The 25,238-nt window shown below is 42.7% G+C and overlaps 2 protein-coding genes across 5 annotated transcripts in view; both read left to right on the top strand.

Annotated features, from left to right (window-relative positions):
* The window catches only part of LOC120931210 (cell migration inducing hyaluronidase 1), a 226,115-nt gene that overhangs the window by 4,966 nt on the left and 195,911 nt on the right, over positions 1-25,238 (top strand). The gene's annotated exons all lie outside the window — the stretch shown is intronic.
* The window catches only part of LOC120931208 (cell surface hyaluronidase-like), a 193,208-nt gene that overhangs the window by 92,874 nt on the left and 75,096 nt on the right, over positions 1-25,238 (top strand). For all 3 annotated transcript variants that reach the window (XM_040342420.1, XM_040342421.1, XM_040342422.1), the window contains 8 exons: positions 5,753-5,922; positions 6,296-6,484; positions 7,705-7,874; positions 10,368-10,577; positions 14,092-14,297; positions 14,512-14,581; positions 19,941-20,069; positions 23,010-23,095. In XM_040342420.1, coding sequence (XP_040198354.1) covers positions 5,753-5,922; positions 6,296-6,484; positions 7,705-7,874; positions 10,368-10,577; positions 14,092-14,297; positions 14,512-14,581; positions 19,941-20,069; positions 23,010-23,095 — 1,230 coding nt within the window. The remainder of the gene's footprint in view (positions 1-5,752; positions 5,923-6,295; positions 6,485-7,704; positions 7,875-10,367; positions 10,578-14,091; positions 14,298-14,511; positions 14,582-19,940; positions 20,070-23,009; positions 23,096-25,238) is intronic.

Here is a 25,238-nt window from a genome sequence, read left to right as displayed (position 1 = left end):
CTATCTATATATCTATATATCTATCTATCTGTCTTATTCATCTATAACAGGGGTGCCCAACCCTTTGAAGAGCAAGGGCCACTTAAGCGACTTGGTAACCTGTCGCGGGCCACAATGAATGGAGTGGGTGGATGGCAGCCCACTAGGCTCTATAGAGCCCACTCTACTCTCAGCACACCAAACTCGCAGGTAATAGAAGTCTATGGCTCAGTGCAGGTAACCCACAGGTGCACTTCTCTGTACCTGTGAATCAGTTTGAAAGCAGCCCAGTAACCACTGCAGAACAGATATGCCCATATATACACACACTGTAAATTTAGTAATAAAAACGTACCTTTAATAACAGTATTCTATTCTATTTTATTCCATCCCAGAGCAGGAGGTCGTGGGCCACATCAGAGGGCTCTGCGGGCCACATGTGGCCCCCAGGCCACTGGTTGGACACCCCTGATCTATATTATCTCATAGACCAGCCTCTCTCAACATTTATACCCTTAAAGGAACCCTTAAAATAATTTTCAGATCTAATTTTCAGATCCTGGAACTATGCAGGCACCATCAGATGGCAGGTTAATTAACCACAGCTCAAGAAACCTCTAGCAACTTCTGGAGGAACCATGGTTTAGAATAACTGAAATGGATATACAGTACATACTTGTTAGGTTTAGCAAAAAAATCCTATATACTCTTGTGAGATTAGTCCTGCTCACATTATCACCACCTTCCACTCCCCCTAGCCCAGGGTTTCTCAATCAGGATACTTCCAGAGGTTGCTAGAGGTTGCTAGGGGTTCCTTGAGCAATGAACAATTTTTGCCTCATAGATAAGTTCCCTCTGACACCATTGATCGTTTTCTGTAAGGGGGTTCTTCTACCCAATGACCACAAGTGTAAGGAACATTCTTCCCTTTGACCGTCCCACTAATGTATCATGAGTTGTAGACATAGTATTTTTTAGCAGGGGTTTCCTGTGACCACAAAGTTATCTCAAGGATTCCTCTGTGTTGAAGATGTTGACAAAGGCTGCCCTAAACTGTAGGAAAACCTCTCTCCATCTAATGATCACCCACCTCCAGAGTAAGGAGCACCTTCAGTACTGAGTCTAAATTACTGAAGGTCAGACCTTTACATGCAGAGTGATTCAGTGCTTAATTAAGCACTGTTTGATAGTGTGAAACTTTGGAGCAACTTACAACTCGACTTAAAGTTGCCTCCAGGACAGGCAACTTTGGCTGTGGCCAATCACAGAATTATCAGGTCTGTGGGAGGGAGGGGTTTGCCTGAGTAAACTATTTTCTTTTCCTGTAAAGTTGCTTCAGTTAAGACAGTGATCCGACTTTGGAGGCAACTTTCATTGAAATCAATGGGTACAAGGTGCTTACAAGTTGCCTAGAAGTCACCTTGAAGTAGTACAGGAACCTTTTTTTGAAGTCGGAGCGACATCAGTAGTGTACATTAAGACGGCTCTCATTCACTTAAATGGAATTTCTCATGTCGCGTGACTTGGGACGACACAAGTAGGATCCCAAGTCGCTGTAGTGTGAACCGGCACTTAGAGCCCATTCACACAGGGGCAACACGACTTCCAGCACGACTTTGGGAGGCAACTTGGATCCGACTTCTGAGGCGACTTCCATTGAAATCAATGGGTACAAGTTGCCTACAAGTCGGATTGAAGTAGTACAGGAACCTTTTCTGAAGTCAGAGTGTACATTAAGACGGCTCCATTCACTTCCATTCATTTTCTCAACCGCGCGCCTTGGGGCATCTTGGGGCGACTTGAAGTCGGATCCCAGGTCGCCCCAGGTCGCCCCAGTGTGAACCGGCTCTTACAGTAGATTGCTTTAAGAAAAGTCTGGATACTTTCCTAAATGTACATAATATAACTGGGTACTAACATTTATAGGTAAAGTTGATCCAGGGAAAATCCGATTGCCTCTTGGAGGTTCAGGAAGGATTTTTTTCCCCTGCTGTAGCAAATTGGATTATGCTCTGCTGTGTTGTTTTGCCTTCCTCTGGATCAACTGTGGGTATAGAATTGGGTATATGTGATTGTACGATCTTTTTAATTTTTTTTACTTTATGGTTGAACTAGATGGACTTGTGTCTTTTTTCAACTTGACTAACTATGTAACTATGTATAAAAGTTACATATAGTTACATAATTAATCAGGTTGAAAAAAGACACAAGTCCATCACGTTCAACCATAAGAAATAAAATAATAATAATATCGTACAATCCCATATACCCAATTCTATAACCACAGTTGATCCAGAGGAAGGCGAAAAACCCCAGCAGAGCATGATCCAATTTTCTACAGCAGGGGAAAAAATTCCTTCCTGATCCCCCGAGAGGCAATCGGATTTTCCCCAGATTTTCCCCATATTGAAGTAGCGCTAATTACTCTAATAATAAAGTTTTATGGGTGCTGGCAACACTATAGAAGTTTAGCTGCTTTTTACGCCTTGACTTTAGCACTTTATTATTATTACTATTTTTATTCTTTTGGTCTTTTGAACACTTTGGTACTCTATTAGAACTCTATTCTTTATGTAACTATGTAATGTACAAACAACACCCTTATATAGACCACATTATTTAGCTGTGACAACTATGTTGAGAGGTACACTCCTAGATCGTTGACTGGTCTGCTCATTAGTTAGCATAGCTAGTTTGGACAGGTCATGTATATTTGGCTCATTACATATGGACATGTCTAGACTTCTGGTTATTGAGGCTAATGATGAAATGTGAAGGTTTAAAGCTCAATACTTAGTGTAAGTGTTCAGTGGTGTGCCGAGCCATTGAGAGTCTAGCAGAGCTCAGGCAGGATGTGTGGGAGCCGAGGCAGGTCTACCATGGACAGCTCCCGGGCTGCTGATAAGATATCAGGACTAGATAGAAGAGCTGAACGCCCAGGTACATGGACGTCACCCCTGAGCAGAACTATGAGAAGAATGCTAGGAATGCAACAAGGGACCATGAGCATAGACTAGACTCCAAAAATACCTGCGGAGGGCTTATTCAGTCTGCTATCACAGACGACCCCCTTTCCCTTATCGCACAATTGCGCTCTAATGTATATTGCTATAAATATTTACTTAGTGCTTGATGAATTACAGGGTTGAGTGGATCTGAAACACGCAGGGAATTCCATTATATTGTGTTCTGCTATGTGCAGAATAATTTGAGGCTCTGACAGGTTAATCCTATAAGGCTTTTCTTGTGTAATTATCCATCTGTAAGCTATAGAAAGTGATGTGGGTATAAGAAAGAAATGTCTATTGATTGCCATAGGGGTGGAATGTGCCATAAAATAGAATTATATGACAGTCATATTATCAGGGCAGGGCTGGCAAGGCAGGGATCGGCGCAAGGCCAGTCTTGCTTTGACAAATGAGGGCTGGCACCGAAAGGTTAAAGAACACCTTCTGTGTTTATACAGTGCATATTTATACGCTTCTACCCCTATATATATATTACTTTGGAGCTTCAGTTTTACTTTACAGATCTAAAACTGATGTCCATTTACTAAAACTGAAGAGAGCAAAATCATGTGCAGCTGTGCATACAAACCAATCAGCTTCCAAGTTTTTTTGTTTTTTTTTGTCAAAGCTTAATTTAACAAGCTGAATCCAGAAGCTAATTTAGATTTTTTTTTTAAGTCTAACGTAGCATTTTAACTCTGTTTACCCTAGAGTGGAGATATGCAATTAGCGGACCTCCAGCTGTTGCAGAACTACAATTCCCATGAGGCATAGCAAGACTCTGACAGCCACAAGCATGGCACCAGAGTCAGAGGCATGATGGGACTTGTAGTTTTGCAACAGCTGGAGGTCCACTAATTGCATATCCCTGCCCTAGAGGAACCCCTAAAATAGTTTTCAGGTCTCAGAAAAACCTTTACTAAATCCAATTCTTCCGGTATGGCAGATTGAGTTGGTGACTTTCTATCATGTGACAATGTCCCTGAGCTCATGCTTGGGGGGGGGGGGATTCACTATAGTGGCGTAGTGTGGGGGGTGCGAGGGGGGCCATGGCCCTGGGCGCAACATTTGGGGGGGGCAAATTCCTGCCCCAGTGTGTGTCACCCCAAGCTCCGTCCTAATTTTGATTTCCTGCGTCCCTGTGCTCCGGATGCCATATTAATACTCAGGCTGGCCCCTTGCGCCCTGTGATTGAGTGACTGGGGTCATGTGTGGTGGCGGTGCTCACTAAAACTGGTGCACACAGAATGTGGTGCCCCTGTGTATATAACCAATTTACTGGAAAGTGCAAAATCTGGTGCATGCCAGCCAATCAGCTTGTTCAATTAAGCTTTGACAATAAAACCTAGAAGCTGATTGGTGACCATGCACAGCTCACAGATTTTTAGTGAAGTTTTAGTAAATCTCCCCCTTAGTGATAAGTAGGGATGGGCTAAAGTTTGTGGTCAATGTCATTGATCAAGTATGACCCTGTCACTAGCATTCCTGCTCCTTTGTTATGTTCGGCCACGGAATGAGGAATTCCACGGCCACAATGGATTGGGTCGGTGGATTGCTGTCATGTGACAGTTTCCCTTAGTGCATGCTTAAGGGGGTTGCAAACCTTCGTCTTTTTTCACCTTAATGCATCGTATGCATTAAGGTGAAAAAACACCTTGCAGTGTCCAGCCCCCCATAGCCCAGAATTTCAGTGGGGGAAATCCTGCGTAGTTTTCCTCATGCCTGATTCATTGGATAGATTGATAGCAGTGCAGCCATTGGCTCCCGCTGATGTCAATCAAATCCAATGACGTGGCCGCCAAATCATACAATGGGCGCCGATTGTATGGCACGGGAGCCTGCCTGCAAGGTAACCCCCTCGGAAGAGAGCTTCCCAGGTTAGCTCTTGCGGGGAGGAGCCACGAGATCCGCCGTGGGACCCCAGAGGAGGACGATCGGACAATTTAGACAGGAGCCAATTAGCCCACTAGCATGTCTTTAGAGCATGAAAGGAAACCAAAGTACCCAGAGGAAACCCACACAGGCACATGGAGAACATGCAAACTCCAGGCAGGGAGTGCCGTGGTTGGGATTCAAACTGATGACACTGGTACTGCTAGGTGTGGTCATGGGGTGGGGAACTCCAAGGCCACAACGGATTAGGCCAGTGCAACAGTTTCCATAATTAATCCTTAGTAGTCAGTAGGAAGAATGCAACCTTTACAGTTTTGGTGAGAATGTTGCCCTTAAAGACAGCTAAAAAGATAATTGTTGTCATGATGCTGGTTTTGCCAAGTGGCATTGGCTCTGGTACTATGCAGGCAACACATTACTGCAATGTAGTGATGTGAACTAAACACATAAGACAAATTGCCTTGTTTGTGTGGTGGGCTGGGTTAAGCCTCGTACACACGGCCGAGGAACTCGACGTGCCAAACACATCGAGTTCCTCGGCCAGTTCAGCCCTGAAGCCGCCGAGGAGCTCGGCGGGACGAGAGCTCCCATAGAACAACGAGGAAATAGAGAACATGTTCTCTATTTCCTCGCCGAGCTCCTCGTCGGCTTCCTCGGCTGAAAGTGTACAGACGGCCGGGTTTCTCGGCAGAATTCAGCCAGAAACTCGGTCGGAAGCTGAATTCTGCCGAGGAAACTGGTCGTGTGTACGGGGCCTTAGGCAAAGATGCCCATAATGCATTATGGTGTGAACAGGTCCTAAAGGTATATGTGATTGTTTTGTCATTAAGAAAATCATTAATACTCTACATTTTCCTTGTTATGACCATTAGGCAACCTTGGGCTTTGGTTGGTGTGCTCGGAGAAGGCCCACTAAAGGTATCGGAGGACAAAAAACAGTACGAGAACAATGGAACAACTGGGCTGGCAATCGCAACAAGAGAATTTCAGACATATGGAGGACTTCATTTCACTGTTACTGCTTACAGTGGCTGGAATAAAGGTAATGTATGAAATGATAAACACTACAGAGGTAATAAGTACATAATACATAGTATTTGATTAGTTTATTAATATAAGAAGCCCATAGAATTGTACTTTGTGATAAAAGAACGTACCTAAAAGGCTTCAGTGTAAACCTCATAGGAAGGCAGTTTGTGGTTCTACACGGTATCTTAGCTGCTGGTAAGTTTAAATAGAAGAAAAACAAAAATAAATAAATATGTATTGTAATTTCTAACTACACATAGAATTTTTGTAGACCAGAAAAGTCAGAGATTTTCCTGTTGACTTATTTCCATATCACAAATGATAAGGATGTGTCTCATCACCTACTTGTCTGGCTGGGTATTAACGCCTCTGCTCCGACCCATTAGGCGTTCCGAGGAATGGATTCAGAATTGCAGTGTCCAGGGGCATCATTCTTACATTAGCGGATGACGTTACTACCTGGTTGCCTGGTAACAGAATAGTCGTTGCAAGTACTGATTACTCAATGTACCAAGCTGAAGAATTCAATCTGCTTCATTGCCCTGAATGTAAAAACAACCAGGTCAAAATTGATGGTAAGAAAGAACTCTTTCATGTCTGGTTCAATAAACTTGGACACTATTTAACAATTCCTGTTACTATGGACATCTGTATTAATATGTGGTTATTTTGTAAAGCACTGTGCAAACTGTTGCCACTATACTGTATAAATTCTGAATAATAATAATTATAATACAGCTTTACACCCACTAGCATTATGTGTATTCGTACTGACCTTGGCGAAGCCTGGGTGTGTTCTTGTTACTGGCCATTGTAGACTGGGCAAGACTAACCAAAGACTACTTCAAAAAGGTTTGGATGACCCACTCCTCTTCTTTTCCCAGCTAGAACCCCTATAAAGACAAAACCATGAATTTATGGTGGAAATTTGGGGGCTTTTTTGAACAATTTTATATGTAAAAACACTATGGAGCCCTACCGCAGATGCCTCCAGAGTCCCCAAAAGATATATGTGGCCCACTTGGGCCCCATGCTGCAGCTCAGCCTGCTTGTCCTCAGCTGCCCCCTGGGGAGATAGAAATGTGACTTTTTTTTAAAGTGCCCATAATGCCGGCTGTTCACCATTTCCACCTCTCCGGAGAGTAGTTCACTGTCCGGCTACAATGTCAGAATTTAGTTGGGGAGTCATGGGTCAGTAAAAATGTTGATCAACTGCCCTATTGCCACCCATGTGAACTTTTCATTCACACTTGCAGCCCTGAGAGGGTACTGAATACACCTTGCGAGGTGCCCCCATCTGGTTGACAAACGTCTACATCACGATGAAACCAACCTGCAATGTAACAGATATGAGGGTGGGCAGGAATACTTCCTCACCAAAGCTGTGTGGATGAATACTGCCAAGGTCCTGCTTTTGCTTTCTTTCTATTGGTCACTATGTCCGATGTGCCAATCCTTCATGGGCTTTTTTTCTTCTCCCACCCACTTTCCTCCCCCAGCATTAATTAGTTTTGCTTCGAGCAGGTGCCCGTACTCAGCCATCATTTTACATTAGTTTTATTCTATAGTAAATCAATCATATTTAGACCAATTTCCTCCCTAGAACCAGAGATTTAGCACAATATTTTCATTCTGTTAAAAATGTACCAAATAGACTTTTTGGCAAAAGTATAAAAAACAAAATCACTCTGCTGTCAGACGAATGTTAACTCAACACGTTGATATAATTTAAAGAACTCAGGACAAATTAATAATTATTTCCTTGAATAACTCTGACCTGACCTTTTTCTCCAAGGAAGCCCCCAGTATATGCATGTGGGCGAGGTGATCGATGGGATTGATATGAGAGCCGAAGTCGGACTCCTGACCAGGAATATCCTCATCAGAGGGGAAATGGAAGACTCCTGCTACGAGCCCAACCACTGCCAGTTTTTCACTTATGATACATTTGGTGGTCAGATTAAGGTAACGTACATTTTATTTCCCAGATGGGATCTTACTGATTGCCGTTTGTGTCTCCTAATTTTCTTTGCAGCAGATTTTTTAAATTAGGGGAAATATATTTTTAGAATGTAATATGTAAAACCTGAGTAAAGTTTGTAATACAAAAATTGGATTTTTATACTCACCGTAAAATCCTTTTAAGTTCATTGAAGGACACAGCCCGACCTTTGAGAGATTGTCTCCTCCAAATACTAAACCAAGTTCCAGTCCTTTCCTTCCTTCCCTCCAACTTGATCCAGAAGCCCCTGAACCACTGAATGAAGGTCAGCCAGACCAGTGCCAGATTTAGAAGAGGGCAAAAGGGACAATTGGCCCAGGCCCCCTTCCAGAGGAGGCCCCAGATTTCCTTTATAAAAGATTAAATGTATTTTCCCCTCAACATTTCATTTGTTCATTGAGTGAATTGTCCAGTTTGCAGCCTTTGCCAAGCTCCAGTCCTGTCTCTCTCCATCTCAACAGGTAGTTTTATTACATGATGAAGGTCCTGCTGATACCTTTCCAGCTGTTAATGAAGCTCTTAGAATATATTTGAGCATGATGGTCACTAGTTGTTCGGGAAAAGGGTCATTCAGCAGTGATAAAGAATTATCTGAAAACCACGATCACCCACATAAGGCTAAAGCCTCAGCTTCTGTTGGACCGGTGTTCTATTGAATAGTGCCCTTCATCGAAAAGTGCGCAGTACGGAAGGGCACTCCAGCTGATTTGACAAGCACAATTGAAAGCTATGCAAATAGCGGAGGGAGACCGTAGTTGTCAGATTGTGCCTCGCTGTTGCAGGGCGGGTTGTGGCTGTGTTGAAGCGTGGGTTTTGTTTGTGTTGCAACCTGCCCTTAGACACAGGCAAAACCCACCGTTAATCACACCAAACGGGCCCTGCAACACAGACAAAACCCAGCATTGAGCACACAGTAAACACACCCCGCAACAGCAAGGCTGATAACTACAGTCATCTCTATGCTAATTGCATATTCTTTCAATTGTGCCCATCAAATGGTATCTCCCGTCGAAAAATGCCTCCAACGATGTGTGCATGCGCCATGGTGACGTCATGCCAGCTGATCGTGAAATCAGCTGGAGTTCCCTTCCGTAATGCGCATGCACGGCACTTTTTGACGGAGGGCACTATTTGATAGAACACCAGCTGCCATACACATGGGCTGAATGTCCGCCGATTTCGATTTAACCGGCTGATGCCAGCCAACATTTGGCCCGGATATACTAGGCTTTAAGCCGGCCATAGAGGATGCAATTTTTCTGGTAGCAAGGAAGAAAATCGCTTGATTTCCCATCAACGCTGGGAATCACTCCTGTGTAGCTATTGTGTTCTCCCGGTGAGGGGGGGCACAGAGAGCTTCCCTTGCCGGAAGAACACAGTGATTTTTGCTAATAGCTAAAGTCTCTGGCAATAAACTAAACTAAAATAACATGTTAGAAATCCGACATCCTGGTTGTACCCAAGTCGATCAACTTGGGTACAATCACCCTGCTAATAGATGGTTCAAAACGTAGCCGGTCCTTGCTGGATAGGCCAAAATTCGAACCATCTATGGCTGGTTTAAGTGCTCTGTGCCTACTGGCTGTTGAGAGCAGTGTCCTCATTGACTCAGGACTCCTCAAGATGATACAGTTTGATTAGTTAGTTGAAGATTTTGCAGATGCTAAGTGCAGGAAGAAAGACTAAATATTATAGTGTGATGTATGCCTGTGATGTTCGACTTGGCAGTTCCAATTACTTGTGTAATGTGTATTTTCACAGCCAATAAAACTAAGTAAAAAAAAATCTGGGAAGTGTCTTCCTCGGGACCTAACATATATTTTTTTTTAGAACAAATGCAGTTTATCTTTCTTCTCAGTTTACTTTTTTTTTATCATATAGTTTATTTTCTATGATGAGGGGCCACTGAAATTGAAGTGCCCCGGGCCCCCCAAGGTCTAAATTTGGCACTGGGTCAGAGTCTGAGAGGACAGACACAAGTTGAAGCGTAAGAAACTATCTGAAAGGAAGGACTGGAACTCTATTTTGTAGCCTGAGGAGACAACCTTTCCAAGATCTTGCTGTGTCCTTCAAAGAAGAGAAAAAAAGGAAAGAAAAAAGTGTATCATTCTTCTACACAGAGCTGTTCTTTATGGAATGAAACTCATGTTATGTCAACTATTTGAAACATAAGTTGCATGTTGTCATCCTTTAACCATGGCTGAACCACTGTGGTGCAACTGCGTGCATTGGGAGGTTTGCAGCATAGCCCTATGCACTTAAATGGTACCACCGATTGAGACATGCAGCTTCATTTTTACAGAAGTTTGTGTACAGCCCTAAGCGGCTGCATTTACTTCTTTAGGTGGGTAGTGGGGGGGGGCGCTTAACTGTAGATCAACTGGATGCTTTTACAACCCCCTGGTCACCCATGTGAACAAACCGTGGCTAATTGATTGCATTTCCTTTATAAACAGATCCAGAAGGACTTTGGTTCGGTGCATCTGTCGGGGGTCGAGGTCACGAAGATGGGACAGCAGCTTCTGGGCAGTTATCCCGTACACTTCCATATGACTGGAGCAGTGGATGAAGAAGGTGGCTACAGTCCCTCAACGTACATTGACAACCTAGCCATCCATCATTGCTTTTCCAGATGTGTCGCTATTCATGGAACTCATGGTCTGCTGGTATGAGACCTCCAAATTCCTATACATCATTAACTCCTATCAGGCATTCATGTCCATAAAACCTCATTGTCTGTCTTTTCACAACATTCTGGGCCTACTACTTCTAAAATCAAAAATGTAGGTGCTTTATAATTAGGTCCACCTAAAGCCCAAATCTGGGCACAAAGGGAAAAAAAAATGCCCCCTTCCCCTGCATTTCAAGACAAAAAAAAAAAATTCGAACATGCTGCATTTTTTAACGTCGTTTTTAAAAATGTTGTTTTTTGGGTTGTAAAAAATGATCGTGTGTGGGCTAAAACAACGTTTTAAACCCGCGCATGCCCAGAAGCAAGTTATGAGACGGAAGTGCTCGTTCTGGTAAAACTACCATTCATAATGGAGTAAGCACATTCATCACGCTGTAACAGACAAAAAAGCGCGAATCGTCTTTTACTAACACGGAATCAGCCCAAAGGTGAATAGAACTTCCCCTTTAGAGTGCCGTCGTACGTGTTGTACGTCATCGCGCTTTGTTCATCATTTTTCAAAAACGATGGTGTATAGGCAACATCGTTTTTAATGATGAAGTTGGAAAAACGTCGTTTTTTGGACATGCTGAAAAACAAAGCACCGCCGATCGCTCTGTTCTCAGGGCTCCCTGAGCAGAGAGCTGTTGACTGTCAGTCACCAGCCCTTTTTTCTCTTCCCCTACGCTCACTGGAGGGGACTGGGCTATGGAGGGGGTGGGTCCAGGCATGTGGGGGCGGGTCCAGGCATGTGGGTGGATCCTGACTCCATTGTTAAAATCTTGTCCAAGCATGGACAGCTCTGTGACGTCAGCCCACTGTCTGCTAAAAACAAACATCCAAACGAGCTTTGGCTGTACTTCTTCTTTAAATGTTCATTAATTCTAGGGATGCATTAATAAAGTGTCATACTTACCTTATATCTTGCACTAGCAAGGTCCCTCTAGCAGTGTGATTGGTCCCACAAAGCCTCCCCTATAAGGCACTCCTTGCCACCATTGCACTTCTGCCTCCTCCACATACAATCCAGAGTTAATAGCCTTGCCTTGGGTATGATGACACAGAGGGAGAAGAGAACTGCACCACAGCCAGCTGAAGATGGGGATAAGATTGCCTGTTCCTGTACTCCCAAGATATAATGGACTCTTAACCCTTGCCGTGCAGGGAGACTATTGCAGGGGTAGATTTTGGCTAATTGCTGGAAACTGGGTTTAAAAGTAGAATTCCAGGCAAGCAGCTAAATACACTATTAAATATACATATACCATATGTTTGCTTATTATTACCAAAGCTTTGTAATTAATTCTGGCCACCCATTCTTGTGATACACTTACCCCTGCTAGTAAGAAAGATCACTTTGCTCCTACCAGGTTTAAAATATGCAGTATGTAGTGTGTAGGGGAAATGCATAGATCACAAGATTGGCTGTGCAGAGTTCAAATAATATATATATATATATATATATATATATATATATATATATATATATATATAATGTTGTGTGTGTGTGTGTATATATATATATATATATATATATATATATATATATATATATACACACAGTATATATATATATATATATATATATATATATATATATATATATAGTGCTTTTTTTTTTTTAAGAAAATAGGTGCTGGAACTCAACCATGACCCTCCAAAGCTCCCTCCTCTTCACACACACACCCTCCAAACCTCAATAATTACAGGGTGTAGTCAAATTTCACTAACAGTGGGAGGGTCCAAAGGGGCATTAAATACCAGGAGTGTATTACATGCAGAGTTTGGTGGGGGGGGGGGGGGGTTAACACAGATAGTGCAGATTTAAGGGGTACGCTACATACAGCCTTTTTCCACAGCCACTTACCTCTGCATTCCCCATTCACATTTCGCTTTCACCCCTCCTCAGTTCTGACTTCTCCATGCAACCCCCCCTCCTTAAAAGCTCCACCACCTTCCACATGTCTTACTTTTGTTGCTGTATTAAGCTGTAGCACCCAGCCAGCTCCAGTACCTCCCTGCACACTGTATGTGGTTTCCCCTTTTCTCACTTGCAGGGAGATCATCCAAGGGTGGTGTCGGCATCTGCATTGCACTCTGGGCACTAGGGATGAGCCGAACACCCCCCCCCCCCGTTCGGTTCGCACCAGAACCTTCGAACGGACCGAACGTTCGCACGAACATTTAGAACCCCATTGACGTCTATGGGACTCGAACGTTCGAATCCAAAAGTGCTCATTTTAAAGCCTAATATGCAAGTTATTGTTGTAAAACATCTTTGAGAACCCAGGTCTTGCCCCAGGGAACATGTATCAATGGAAAAAAAGTTTTAAAAACGGTCGTTTTTTCAGGAGCAGTGATTTTAATGATGCTTAAATAAAAAATAAAAAAAAAAAAGAAAAATTCCTTTAAATATTGTACCTGCTGGGTGTCTTTAGTATGCCTGTGAAAACGTCTTTTAGAACCCGGGTCTTGCCCCAGGGAACATGTATCAATGGAAAAAAGTTTTAAAAACGGTCGTTTTTTTCAGGACTCCTGAAAAAACTACTGTTTTTAAAACTTTTTTTCCATTGATACATTTTAAAATCACTGCTCCTGAATCTTTAGGTGCAAACTACAGAGCACACAGCCAGTACACACCAAGTAGCTTTAGGTGCAAACTAGAGAGGACACAGGCAATAAACCACGTAAGAATACTGCAGCTAGCACAATCACCTGCCTGCCAGTAAATTAGGAAGAACTGATCTAGCTAAACTATACAGTGTATAAATATATGTACAACACCTGGGATGCATATATATCCTCTACACACTGTAACATTAACTGACTAGCCTGCCTGCCTGCCTGCTCTATCTACCTGCAAAAAATGACACTCTCTCTGTCCTCTCTTAACCACCGCAACACACTACACAAGGCCGACCTGCAGGCGGCCTTTTATAGTGTGGGGCGTGTACTAAACCCCCTGAGCCATAATTGGCCAAAGCCATCCTGGCTTTGGCCAATTATGGCTCTCCGTTTTTTGCAAGCTGTGATTGGCCAAGCATGCGGGTCATAGTGCATGCTTGGCCAATCATCAGCCAGCGATGCCGCAGTGAATTATGGTCTGTGAAACGGAACTCGAATTTGGCGCGAACGACCCGTTTTGTTCGTATTTTGACAAACGATCGAACATACGATGTTCGAGTCGAACATGAGTTCGACTCGAATACGAAGCTCATCCCTACTGGGCACCTGCATCTCCCTTGTCCCCATCCTACACTCAGTGGGGGCCGCTCAGGAGATCAGATCTGTGGAAGCCATTGGTGACAATCTGTGACTTATAAACACAGAATCTGGACTTCTGTGTTTACAAGTGTTAGTGGTAGGCAAGGAGCAGAGGTGGTGGAACTGAGTTCCACCAAGTTCCAGCTGAAAAAATGCCCTGTATATATATCTATAAATATATGTAGAGTTGTTTGCTGAGTTTATGTAAGTCCACTTATTGCTATTTGGTTGCCCTGAACTTTTAGGTAAAGGACACCATTGGTTATGACACCCTTGGCCACTGTTTTTTCCTGGAAGACGGTGTAGAGCAAAGAAACACTTTTTATCACAACCTCGGACTAGTGACGAAGGCTGGGACCATCCTGCCTACAGATCGCAATGAAGCCATGTGCTTAGCAATGCGGGACCATGTGTATGGGGATTATGTGCCTGTTCCCAGCACTGACTGCATGTGAGTACGCATCATTTATATGAAGCACCTCTGTTATTTTTATCTATCGGTAATATTTAACATAAATTCAACACATTTTATCTTCATCTATAATTAGATTGAAATCTGCACCATCTGTGTTAATTGTTTTGTCTTGTGTGTTTGAATTGCTGACCCACAATAATTAGGTGAATATTCATTGTAAGTTTTAATGTTCCTTGAATTGTCTTCACAGGGCAGTCAGCACATTCTGGATCTCCAACCCTAATAACAACCTAATTGGAAATGCTGCAGGAGGCGCACAGGTCCGTATATAAGGGGAGATACACAGGCCCTTACTCCTCCTGTCTTTGTTTTTTTACATTTTGTTAACCACTTAAGACCCGGACCTTTAGGCAGGTAAAGGACCCGGCCAGTTTTTGCGATTCGGCACTACGTCGCTTTAACTGACAATTGCGCGGTCGTGCGACGTGGCTCCCAAACACAATTGGCGTCCTTTTTTCCCCACAAATAGAGCTTTCTTTTGGTGGTATTTGATCACCTCTGCGGTTTTTATTTTTTTTAAAAAAATAGAGCAACAATTTTGAAAAAAATGCAATATTTTTTTCTTTTTGCTATAATAAATATCCCCCCAAAAATATATAAAAAAAATTTTTTTCCCCTCAGTTTAGGCCGATACGTATTCTTCTACCTATTTTTGGTAAAAAAAAAAAATCGCAATAAGCGTTTATCGATTGGTTTGCACAAAATGTATAGCGTTTACAAAATAGGGGATAGTTTTATTGCATTTTTATAAAAAAAAAATTTTTTTACTACTAATGGCGGCGATCAGCGATTTTTTTCCTGACTGTGACATTATGGCGGTCTCATCGGACAATTTTGACACATTTTTAGGACCATTGTCATTTTCACAGCAAAAAATGCATTAAAAATGCATTGTTTACTGTGAAAATGACAATTGCATTTTGGGAGTTAACCACTAGGGGGCGCTGAAGGGGTTAAGTGTGACCTCATCTGTGTTTCTAACTGTAGGGGGGCAGGGCTGGACGTGTGACGTCATTGATCGTGTTTCTATACACTGGTATACTGTATACTACCCCAATACAATATAGTGTACACTACCCCAATACAATATACTGTACACTACCCCAATACAATATAGTGTATACTACCCCAATACAATATAGTGTATACTACCCCAATACAATATACTGTATACTACCCCAATACAATATCCTCTACACTACCCCAATACAATATACTGTATACTACCCCAATACAATATACTGTATACTACTCCAATACAATATCCTCTACACTACCCCAATACAATATACTGTATACTACTCCAATACAATATCCTCTACACTACCCCAATACAATATACTGTATACTACTCCAATACAATATACTATACACTACCACAATACAATATAGTGTACACTACCCCAATACAATATACTGTATTACCCCAATGCAATATATAGTGTATTGTACCCCAATGCAATATAGTATACTACCCCAATGCAATATACTGTACACTACCCCAATGCAATATATAGTGTATACTACCCCGAAGCAATATATGGTGTATACTACCCCAGTGCTATATGTATAGTGTATATACTACCCTAATACAATATATACCCAATGCAACTTATAGTGTATAATACCCCAATGCAATATACTGCATAGTGTATACTAATCCATTGCAGTATGTAGTTCACCCCAATGCAATATTATTAGCCGGATTCAGGTAACACTTACGCTGACGTATCTTGAGATACAACGCGTAAGTGTACAGATGCGCCGCCGTATCTATGTGCCTGACTCTTAATACAAGATATACCTGAAATGTGGCTTCCTCCGACCGATGTAAGTTTCCTACGCCGTCGTATCTTGGGCGCATATTTTCACTGGCTGCAAGGGGCGCTTGCATTGATTTACGCGTCAAATATGTAATGAACGAGATACGTCGATTCACGAACGTACTTGTGCCTGTCGCAGTAATCTACGCCGTTTACGTAAGGCTTACGTCCGTCGTAAAGTTATTCCACATATAGGAGCCGCATCCCATGCAAAGGTATGGACCACGTAACAGCCGTCGTATTTTACGTAGTTTACGTAGTACTACGTAAAAAAGGCTGGGCGGAGCTTACGTTCAGTGATTCGATGTATCTTTGGCGTTCGTTCCGACGTGATTCTGAGCATGCGCACTGGGAGCGTCCACGGGATGGCACATGCGCCGTTCGTTCGGCCATTCATTTGCATGGGGTCACACTTTATTTACATGTATCACGCCCACCTTCCACCTACTTTGAATTAGGCGGGCTTACGCTGGCAAATTTACGTTACGCCGGCGCAACGTACGGAGCGAGTGATTTGTGAATACTGTTCTTGCCTCTCTGTGTTACATCGGCGTAGCTCATATGAGATGCGCTACGCCGGCAGAAAGATGCCCTGCTCTACGAGAATCCGGCCCATAGTATACATTACCCCAATGCAGGATGCAGTGTATACTTCGGTGCAATATATACATAGGTAGATTCAAGTACAACGGTGCAAACTTGCGGCGGCGTAGCTTAGCGTGTTTAGGCTACGCCGCCGTAAGTTAGCTAGGCAAGTACATGATTCTCAATGTACTTGCCTGCTAATATACAGCGGCGTAGCCTAAAGCGTGCAGGCGTAAGCGCGCCAAATTCAAATGTGTTGGAGGGGGCGTGTTTAAAGTTAATCAGGCTTGACCTCACGTTTTTTACGCTTTTTTCAATGCGCATGCGCCGGGCGCCTACATTTCCCAGTGTGCATTGCGGCTAAGTACGCCGCACGGGCCTATTGATTTCGACGTGGACGTAAACAACGTAAATCCCGATTCGCGGACAACTTAAGCAAACAACGTAAAAAATTCGAATCTCGCGGCGGGAACGGCGGCCATACATGACATTACTATTCCACTAGGGCTAAGCTCTGACTTTAGGCGGCCTATCTCTTACGTAAACGGCGTAAAAGTACTGCGTCGGCCGGGCGTACGTTCGTGAATCGGCGTATCTCCTCATTTACATATTCTACGCCGACCGCAATGGAAGCGCCACCTAGCGGGCATCCAAAATATTGCAATCTAAGATAGGACGGCGCAAGCCGTCGTATCTTAGATATGTTTAAGCGTATCTCTGTTTGAGCATACGCTTAAACATAAGTCGGCGTAGATTCTGAGTTAGGTCAGCTTATCTACTGATAAGCCGGCCTAACTCTTTCTGAATCTACCTAATAGTGTATACTAGCCAAATGCATTATGTAGTGTATATACTACCCCATTGCAATATATAATGTATGCTACATCAATGCAATATATAGTGTGTGTTGACCCAATGCAGTATAGTATATTACACCAATGCGATATACAGTATAGTGTATACTACCCTAATACAGTATATAGAGTACATTACTCCAGTGCAATATATATGTAGTATAAACTAGCCCAATGCAATACATGTATATACTTTATTCTACCACAATGCAATGAGTTGCAGATCACCTAAAGGGGGTTTACTGAAATATATCACAGGCACAAGTTACAATTGGTATCGGGCATGTTCTTTCTTAAGCATAGATTGTAACCTGAATCTGTGGATTACTCAATAAATCTTTGGGCTTGTGGTGTTTCTGGATTCCAATCATATGTAGGTTTGGCTGCTGAGAGCGGCACTGTTTATTGGCTCCCTTCCATAACTGATAGTGTATTTATATGGAGTCCGATGACTTTGTGTATTTTCTCATTACCATTCCGATAAATATTGTGTTTAGAACGCTGATAGCCCTTTGCACACAGCTTGTTTATAGCATATTCTTTGGTTTGTTAGTTTTTCTCCTTCCCCTGATTTAATCTAATAAAAATTTACATCAATAATAAACATGTAGAAAGAATTGTATAATTATATATGAGCGGTGTAGAGCATTCCAGCTTCCCCCGAGTGTTCCCTGAAATGGGGGTGTTCTAGTGGGTGGCACAAGTCATTTACTCTTTTATTTTACTATTTTGCCTTTTTAATAATTGTCATTCACCACATGAACAGATATTTTCCCAATTATCAAATGTCTGTTCTCTATACAGGAAGTCTGTCATTTATCTCTCCATCTAATTATTAGCAATTATTATGGTGTATAGTATATTCAGGAACTTTGGGCCAGATTCACGTAGAATCACGGCGGCGTAACGTATCCTACATACGTTACACCGCCGCAATTTTTCATCGCAAGCGCCTGATTCACCAAGCACTTGCGATGAAAACTACGCCGGCGGCCTCCGGCGCAAGGCGGGCCAATTCAAATGGGCGTGTGCCATTTAAATTAGGCGCGCTCCCGCGCCGGACCTACTGCGCATGCTCCGTTTCTTAACTCCCGCCGTGCTTTGCGCGCCGTGACGTCATTTTTTTGAACGGCGACGCGCGTAGCGTACTTCCGTATTCCCGGACTGCTTGCGCAAACGACGTTACATTTTGAATTTCGACGCGGGAACGACGGCCATACTTTAGACAGCAATACACTTGCTGACTAAAGTTAGGGCACCAAAAAAAACTACTAACTTTGCGACGGGAAACTAGACTAGCGGCGACGTAGCGAACGCGAAAAACCGTCGTGGATCCGCCGTAACTCCTAATTTGCATACCCAACGCTGGTTTACGACGCAAACTCCCCCCAGCGGCGGCCGCGGTACTGCATCCTAAGATCCGACAGTGTAAAACAATTACACCTGTCGGATCTTAGGGATATCTATGCGTAACTGATTCTATGAATCAGTCGCATAGATAGAAACAGACATACGACGGCGTAACAGGAGAAACGCCGTCGTATCTCATTTGTGAATCTGGCCCTATGCAACTTTATATGTCGGCAGACTATAATGTGTGATGAGTTTTATTTGGTTACTATATATATATATATATATATATATATATATAGTTATACAGGTGTGTCCCACTCCAGATCACCTGGGAGGTACACATTCCTTTTGTTACAAGTTGTGATGCAAAGTCTTGGTATAATTACTTACTAAAACCAATTAAAGCCATATAAAATGTATTCAGACATTGCGTAGATCAATGATAACACACAAAGTAAAGCAAACTATAGTAGCCAGTGGAGTATAGGGAGGAAATAATTAATAGTAGTCAATTCAATTCCTTTACACCACACTATATTACCAAAAGTATTGGGACGCCTGCCTTTACACTCAGGCCTCGTACACACGACCGAGTTTCTCGGCAAAAACCAGCAACTTTTTTTTTGCCAAGAAACCGGTCGTGTGTACACTTTTCGACGAGGAAACTGTCGAGGATCTCGTCGAGCCAAAAAGAGAGCATGTCTTCTTTTTCCTCAACGGGAATGGGGAAATTTGGCTCACCGAGATCCTCGACAGCCTAACAAGGAACTCGACGAGCAAAACGATGTGTTTCGCCCGTCGAGTTTCTCGGTCGTGTGTACGAGGCTTCACATGAACTTTAATGGCATCCCAGTCTTAGTCCGTAGGGTTCAATATTGAGTTGGTCCATCCTTTGCCTCTATAACAGCTTCAACTCTTCTGGGAATTATTTCACAAAATGCAGCCTGCAGGTGAATATCATGGCATTAATGACAAACCCTTTCCCTTGCTTATTTTCTGTTCAGGATGTTGGCATCTGGTTCATATTCCATAGAATTCCAACGGGTCTTTCAGAAGGGCATTACCCAGAGGGCCAATCAGAATTTACCCCCTTGGGTATTTTTCACAACAACAGAGTACATTCTAATTTCAAGGTAAGTAAACATTCAATTTGTCAAACTATGTAATATATTAAAGTAGAACTGAAAGCAATAATGTTTTCTTCATTTTGGACAGAGTATAGGAGGGTTATAACTCCCGTTAGATTTTTCTTCCCAATAGTCACAACAGAAAGTGAAAGAAAAATCCCACCAAAGTGGGAGAAATCCTTGGTAGTCACCAGAACTAGAATGCCCAATTTCCCTTCTTTTCCCGTTCTGATGGCAAACCATAATTTGGGATTTTTTTCTATGCTCACTTTTTGTTTAATTTTGATAAATGTAAAGTTATGCACTTGGGGGCTAAGAATATGCATCATACATACTAGGGGGAGTACAGCTGGGGGGATCCGTAGTGGAGAAGGATCTGGGGGTTTTGGTAGATCATAAGCTCAATAATAACATGCAATGCCAAGTGCGGTTTCCAAAGCAAGCAAAGTCCTTTCTTGTATTAGGAGAGGTATGGACTCCAGAGAGAGATATCATTTTGCCCCCCTGTACAAATAATTAGTAAGACCTCATCTGGAACATGCAGTTCAGCTTTGGGCTCCAGTTCTCAAAAAGGATATTGGGGAACTGGAGAAAGTGCAGAGAAGGGCAACCAAACTGATAAGAGGCATGGAGGAGCTCAGCTATGAGGAAAGATTAGAGGAACTGAATTTATTCTCTCTTGAGAAGAGGAGATTAAGGGGGGATATGATCAACATGTTCAAATATATAAGGGGTCCATATGGTGAACTTAGTGTTGAGTTATTCACTTTACGGTCAACACAAAGAACAAGGGGGCACTCTTTACGTCTAGAGGAAAATAGATTTCACCTCCAAATACGGAAAGGTTTCTTCACTGTAAGAGCTGTGAAAATGTGGAACACTCCCTCCAGACGTGGTTCTGGCCAGCTCAGTAGACTGCTTTAAGAAATGTCTGGATTCTTTCCTAAATGTACATAATATAACTGAATACTAACATTTATAAGTAAAGTTGATCCTGGGAATATCCGATTGCCTCTCAGGGGATCAGGAAGGAATTTTTTTCCCCTGTTGTAGCAAATTGGATCGTGTTCTGTGGGTTTTTTCGCTTCCCTCTGGATCAACTGTGGGTATAGAATTGCGTATATGGGATTGTATGATATTATTTAATTTTTTTATGGTTGAACTGGATGGACTTGTGTCTTTTTTCAACCTGACTAACTATGTAACTATGTGATAATGGTATCTCAGCGCACTTTCAGTGTCACTTACAACTCCATCTTCTCTGCTCCTCTTCCTCTTTCTGTTGGGCTCCGTCATTGGGCCCTTCCTATTCTCGCTCTATACCGCTTCCCTGGGCCAGCTGATAACCTCACCATGGCTTCCAATACCACCTCTATGACGATTACACCCAGATCTATCTCTCCACTCCTCAACTCTCCCCCTCTATCTCACAGATCTCAAACTTACTGACTGACATATCAGTTTGGATGTCACACCACTTCCTCAAACTCAATCTTTCTAAAACTGAGCTTGTTATATTTCCTCCTTCACAGCGCCCCCCATGACTTTACCATTAATATCAACAACACAACCATTGGTCCCTCCACACATGCCAGGGTGCTGGGTGTAATCCTTGACTCTGACCTCTCTTTCGGCCCCCACATCCAATCACTGGCAAAATCGTTCCGCCTTAACCTCTGCAACATCTCCAGAGTTCGACCCTTCCGGACTAATGACACCACAAAGCAACTTATTCACTCCTTGGTTATTTCCCGCCTTGACTACTTAAACTCTCTCCTTAATGACCTACCCTTATGCAGGCTCCTCCCCCTTCAGTCTATTATGAATGCTGCTGCTAGACTAATACTCCTCACTAACTGATCCATGACTGCTGCTCCTCTCTGCCAATCCCTTCACTGGCTTCCCCTACCCCACCGTGTAAAATTCTAAATGCTAACCATAACATACAAGGCCATACATCAGCCCCATCTACATCACCAACCTCAGCTGCTGATATCACCCAAATCGTCCCCTCCGGCCCTCCCAGGACCTCCTGCTCTCTCGCTCCCCTGTTACCTCCTCCCATGCTCGCCTTCAGGACTTCCCCAGAGCCTCTCCCATCCTCTGGAACTCCCTGCCACCCACCTAACAACTGTCCCTGAGCCACCCCCATCAAATCATTCTCTGCAGCTATTACCTGTTGTACCACCTCACCCCCCTCCCTTTAGAATGTAAGCTCTACAAGCAGGGCCCCCCTGTACCTTCTGTATTGAACTGTACTGTAATTGTGCTGTCCCCCCTCTACATTGTAAAGCGCTTCGTAAACTGTTGGCGCTATATAAATTGCGTATAATAATAATAATAAATAATAATGGTAAAGAATGCCATGCCAAATTCATAATGGAGTCCAAACCAGCATTAATTGTTCACAAGACAGCATTTTGGCACAAAACACACTCCGCATCCATCAAGGCGTAGTAATGTTTCACGGTTTCCCTGGCATAATTCTTGCTCATCTGATTCCATTGAAAGCAGTACGATCAAGATTACTTTGGGTTCATTCAAATATTTGCAAACATTACTAAGCCCTAATGAAGGGGAGAGTGTTTTGCCCCAAAACATGTTGTCTGTGAATAATTAAAGCCATTTTGGACTTCTTTGTTAATTTTATCTGGTGTTCCTTCTTTAGGTTTAGGCTCTAAGTGACGTTTCTGGGTGCCCATTGAAGGGTAGCCCTGGCTGCATGGGAGCCACCTAACCAAAGCCAATGAGGTCTTCCACTAATTGCCACCCTTCCTTTTGCTACTCTGTATCAATAAGAATTGAAGTCCCAGTGCCTTTTTGATGTATCCCCTGACTCATATTCTAGTCCCTCTCCACTCTATCCAAAAAAGTTTGGCCTTTGGTTATACTTTAAATAATAAAACATTTTAATGAAAGTTGATGTTTTTAACTCTTGTCTTCTAGGCTGGTTTATTCATTGGAAAGGGAGTGAAAACAACAGAAGCAAATGCAGAGAACCCCAGAGAGTATCTCACGGTGGACAATGCACGGTGAGTCCTCGGTTGTCTCCACCAGACTGATGTATGATTGTGCGGGCTGAAACAATATTTTTTTAGTAAATGTTATTTCACCAAGAACAGAGCGTTCAGTCCTTCAGATCTTTCTGGTTCCCTGCGAATTGATAACTCACATTCCTGGAAATATTGCTTCATTCAGAACCTTGGATCTCTGTTGAAGGAAACGGATACTATTTCTCATAGAAAAGTATATAATGAAGGATGTTTGGTTATTTTTAATATTTTATCTACTTTGTACCTATCTGACCTACATGTTAAACTCCTTACATTGCTTACAGGAATTCATATTTTCCATTGCAATTTTTTATTGTATCCACGCTTACGTGTTATATTTATATGTGTTGTTTCAATAAATACCTTTTGTAATTTCTATATCCTATTATTTGTGTGGTAGTGCTCTCACAGTCCCACTCTAGGGGTTTCCTCTCTTTTTCGACAACTTTTTACATTGGTCCATATTTTATATATATTTATTTATATACACTTTTTTCTCATTATGCTATGTATGTAGGCGCTGCTTCCTCCTTTGTAGTTCTATACAATCATTTTAATTCAATGTTTATAGTTTACCTTCTTAAAAAAAAATGAACCCTCCCCAGCCCCCCGGTCCCAGCTGTACTTGCCTCCATGGGTGATGAGCTGTCAGTGCTCACTCAGTCAATGTTGCAGTCCAGGGACTTAACCACTTCAGCCTCGGACCATTTTGCGATTCGGCACTGCGTCGCTTTAACTGACAATTGCACGTGGCTCCCAAACAAAATTGACGTCCTTTTTATCCCACAAATAGAGCTTTCTTTTGGTGGTATTTGATCACCTCTACTGTTTTTATTTTTTGCGCTATTAAACAAAAGTAGAGCAACAATTTAGAAAAAAAAGCTATATTTTTTACTGTTTGCTATAAAAAAAATCCCTAAAAAATATATAAAAAAAAAAAATTTCCCCCTCAGTTTAGGCCGATATGTATTCTTCTACATATATTTGGTAAAAAAAAATCGCAATAAGCGTTTATTGATTGGTTTGTGCAAAAGTTATAGCGTCTACAAAATAGGAGATAGTTTTATGGCATTTTTAGGAAGGGGTTAAGTGTGTCCTAGGGAGTGATTCTAACTGTTAGGGGGCGTGGCTACGAGTATGAGCGGGAGCAGATGATCAGTGTCCTGTCACTACACAGGCATCTCCCTGTTCTGCAGCTCTGTGACACACGATCAAGGGACACTGGCGCACATCGAGTCCGCGGGTCTCGTGGGCGCGAACACGGAGGTCGCGGCAGGGGCGCGCTCAGCGGTGCCGGCTCAGGGGCGCAATCGTGTGCCGCCACCGGCGCACGCGCGCCCACATGGTGGCAAATTTAAAGTGACGTATATTTGCCTGTCCGTGCCATTCTGCCAACATAAATGTTCGTGACCCGGTCCTTAAGTGGTTAATATCCCTGTTTTTCTTCCCTTCTTTTCTTCTTTTGGGATGGATCACAGTGATTCTGAGTGGTCAGTGACCTTTTTTACTAATCAGAAGCACTCTGATCTGTCACAACACAACAGCTCAGCTGCGGGAGATCGCTGAACTGACTTTGCATGGTTAGTACAGTGGCTCCGACCGGAGCTGTCAGTTTTTTTTTCTGTTGGGTTTCATGAAAAAAACTGTAGTGTGTACCAGGCTATACAGATACTCTCACAATGCAAGTCTAGTAGGCCGCCACCTCTCTCTGTACTCCCTCCCATCTGAATGATATCTTATCTCAACAACTGCTTAACAGCTAGTCAGGGATATTGTAGCAGCTAATCCACTCGGCTTCTAGTGGCTAATCTACACATCTCTAGCGGTATTACAACAGCAAAAATATCAAAGAACAAACTGTGAATGTCATCTCAAAAAGTCTAATAATGGTATCTAAAAGAACAAAAATTTAATATTTGCATCTTACCAATCTTTGAATGTGGCGGCTCTATTGCCGCGTACACACAATCATTTTTCAGCATGAAAAAAAACTTTGTTTTTCAGCATGTCCAAAAAACAAAGTTTTCCCAACTTCATCATTAAAACGACGTTGCCCACACACCATCATTTGAAAAAAATTATCTAGCAAAGCGCGGTGACGTACAACACGTACGACGGCACT

The sequence above is a fragment of the Rana temporaria genome, chromosome 3 (genome assembly GCF_905171775.1).
Source record: "Rana temporaria chromosome 3, aRanTem1.1, whole genome shotgun sequence".
Taxonomy (NCBI): domain Eukaryota; kingdom Metazoa; phylum Chordata; class Amphibia; order Anura; family Ranidae; genus Rana; species Rana temporaria.
The sequence above is the reverse complement of the archived record's forward strand: the minus strand, read 5'-3'. Positions and strand labels throughout refer to the sequence as shown.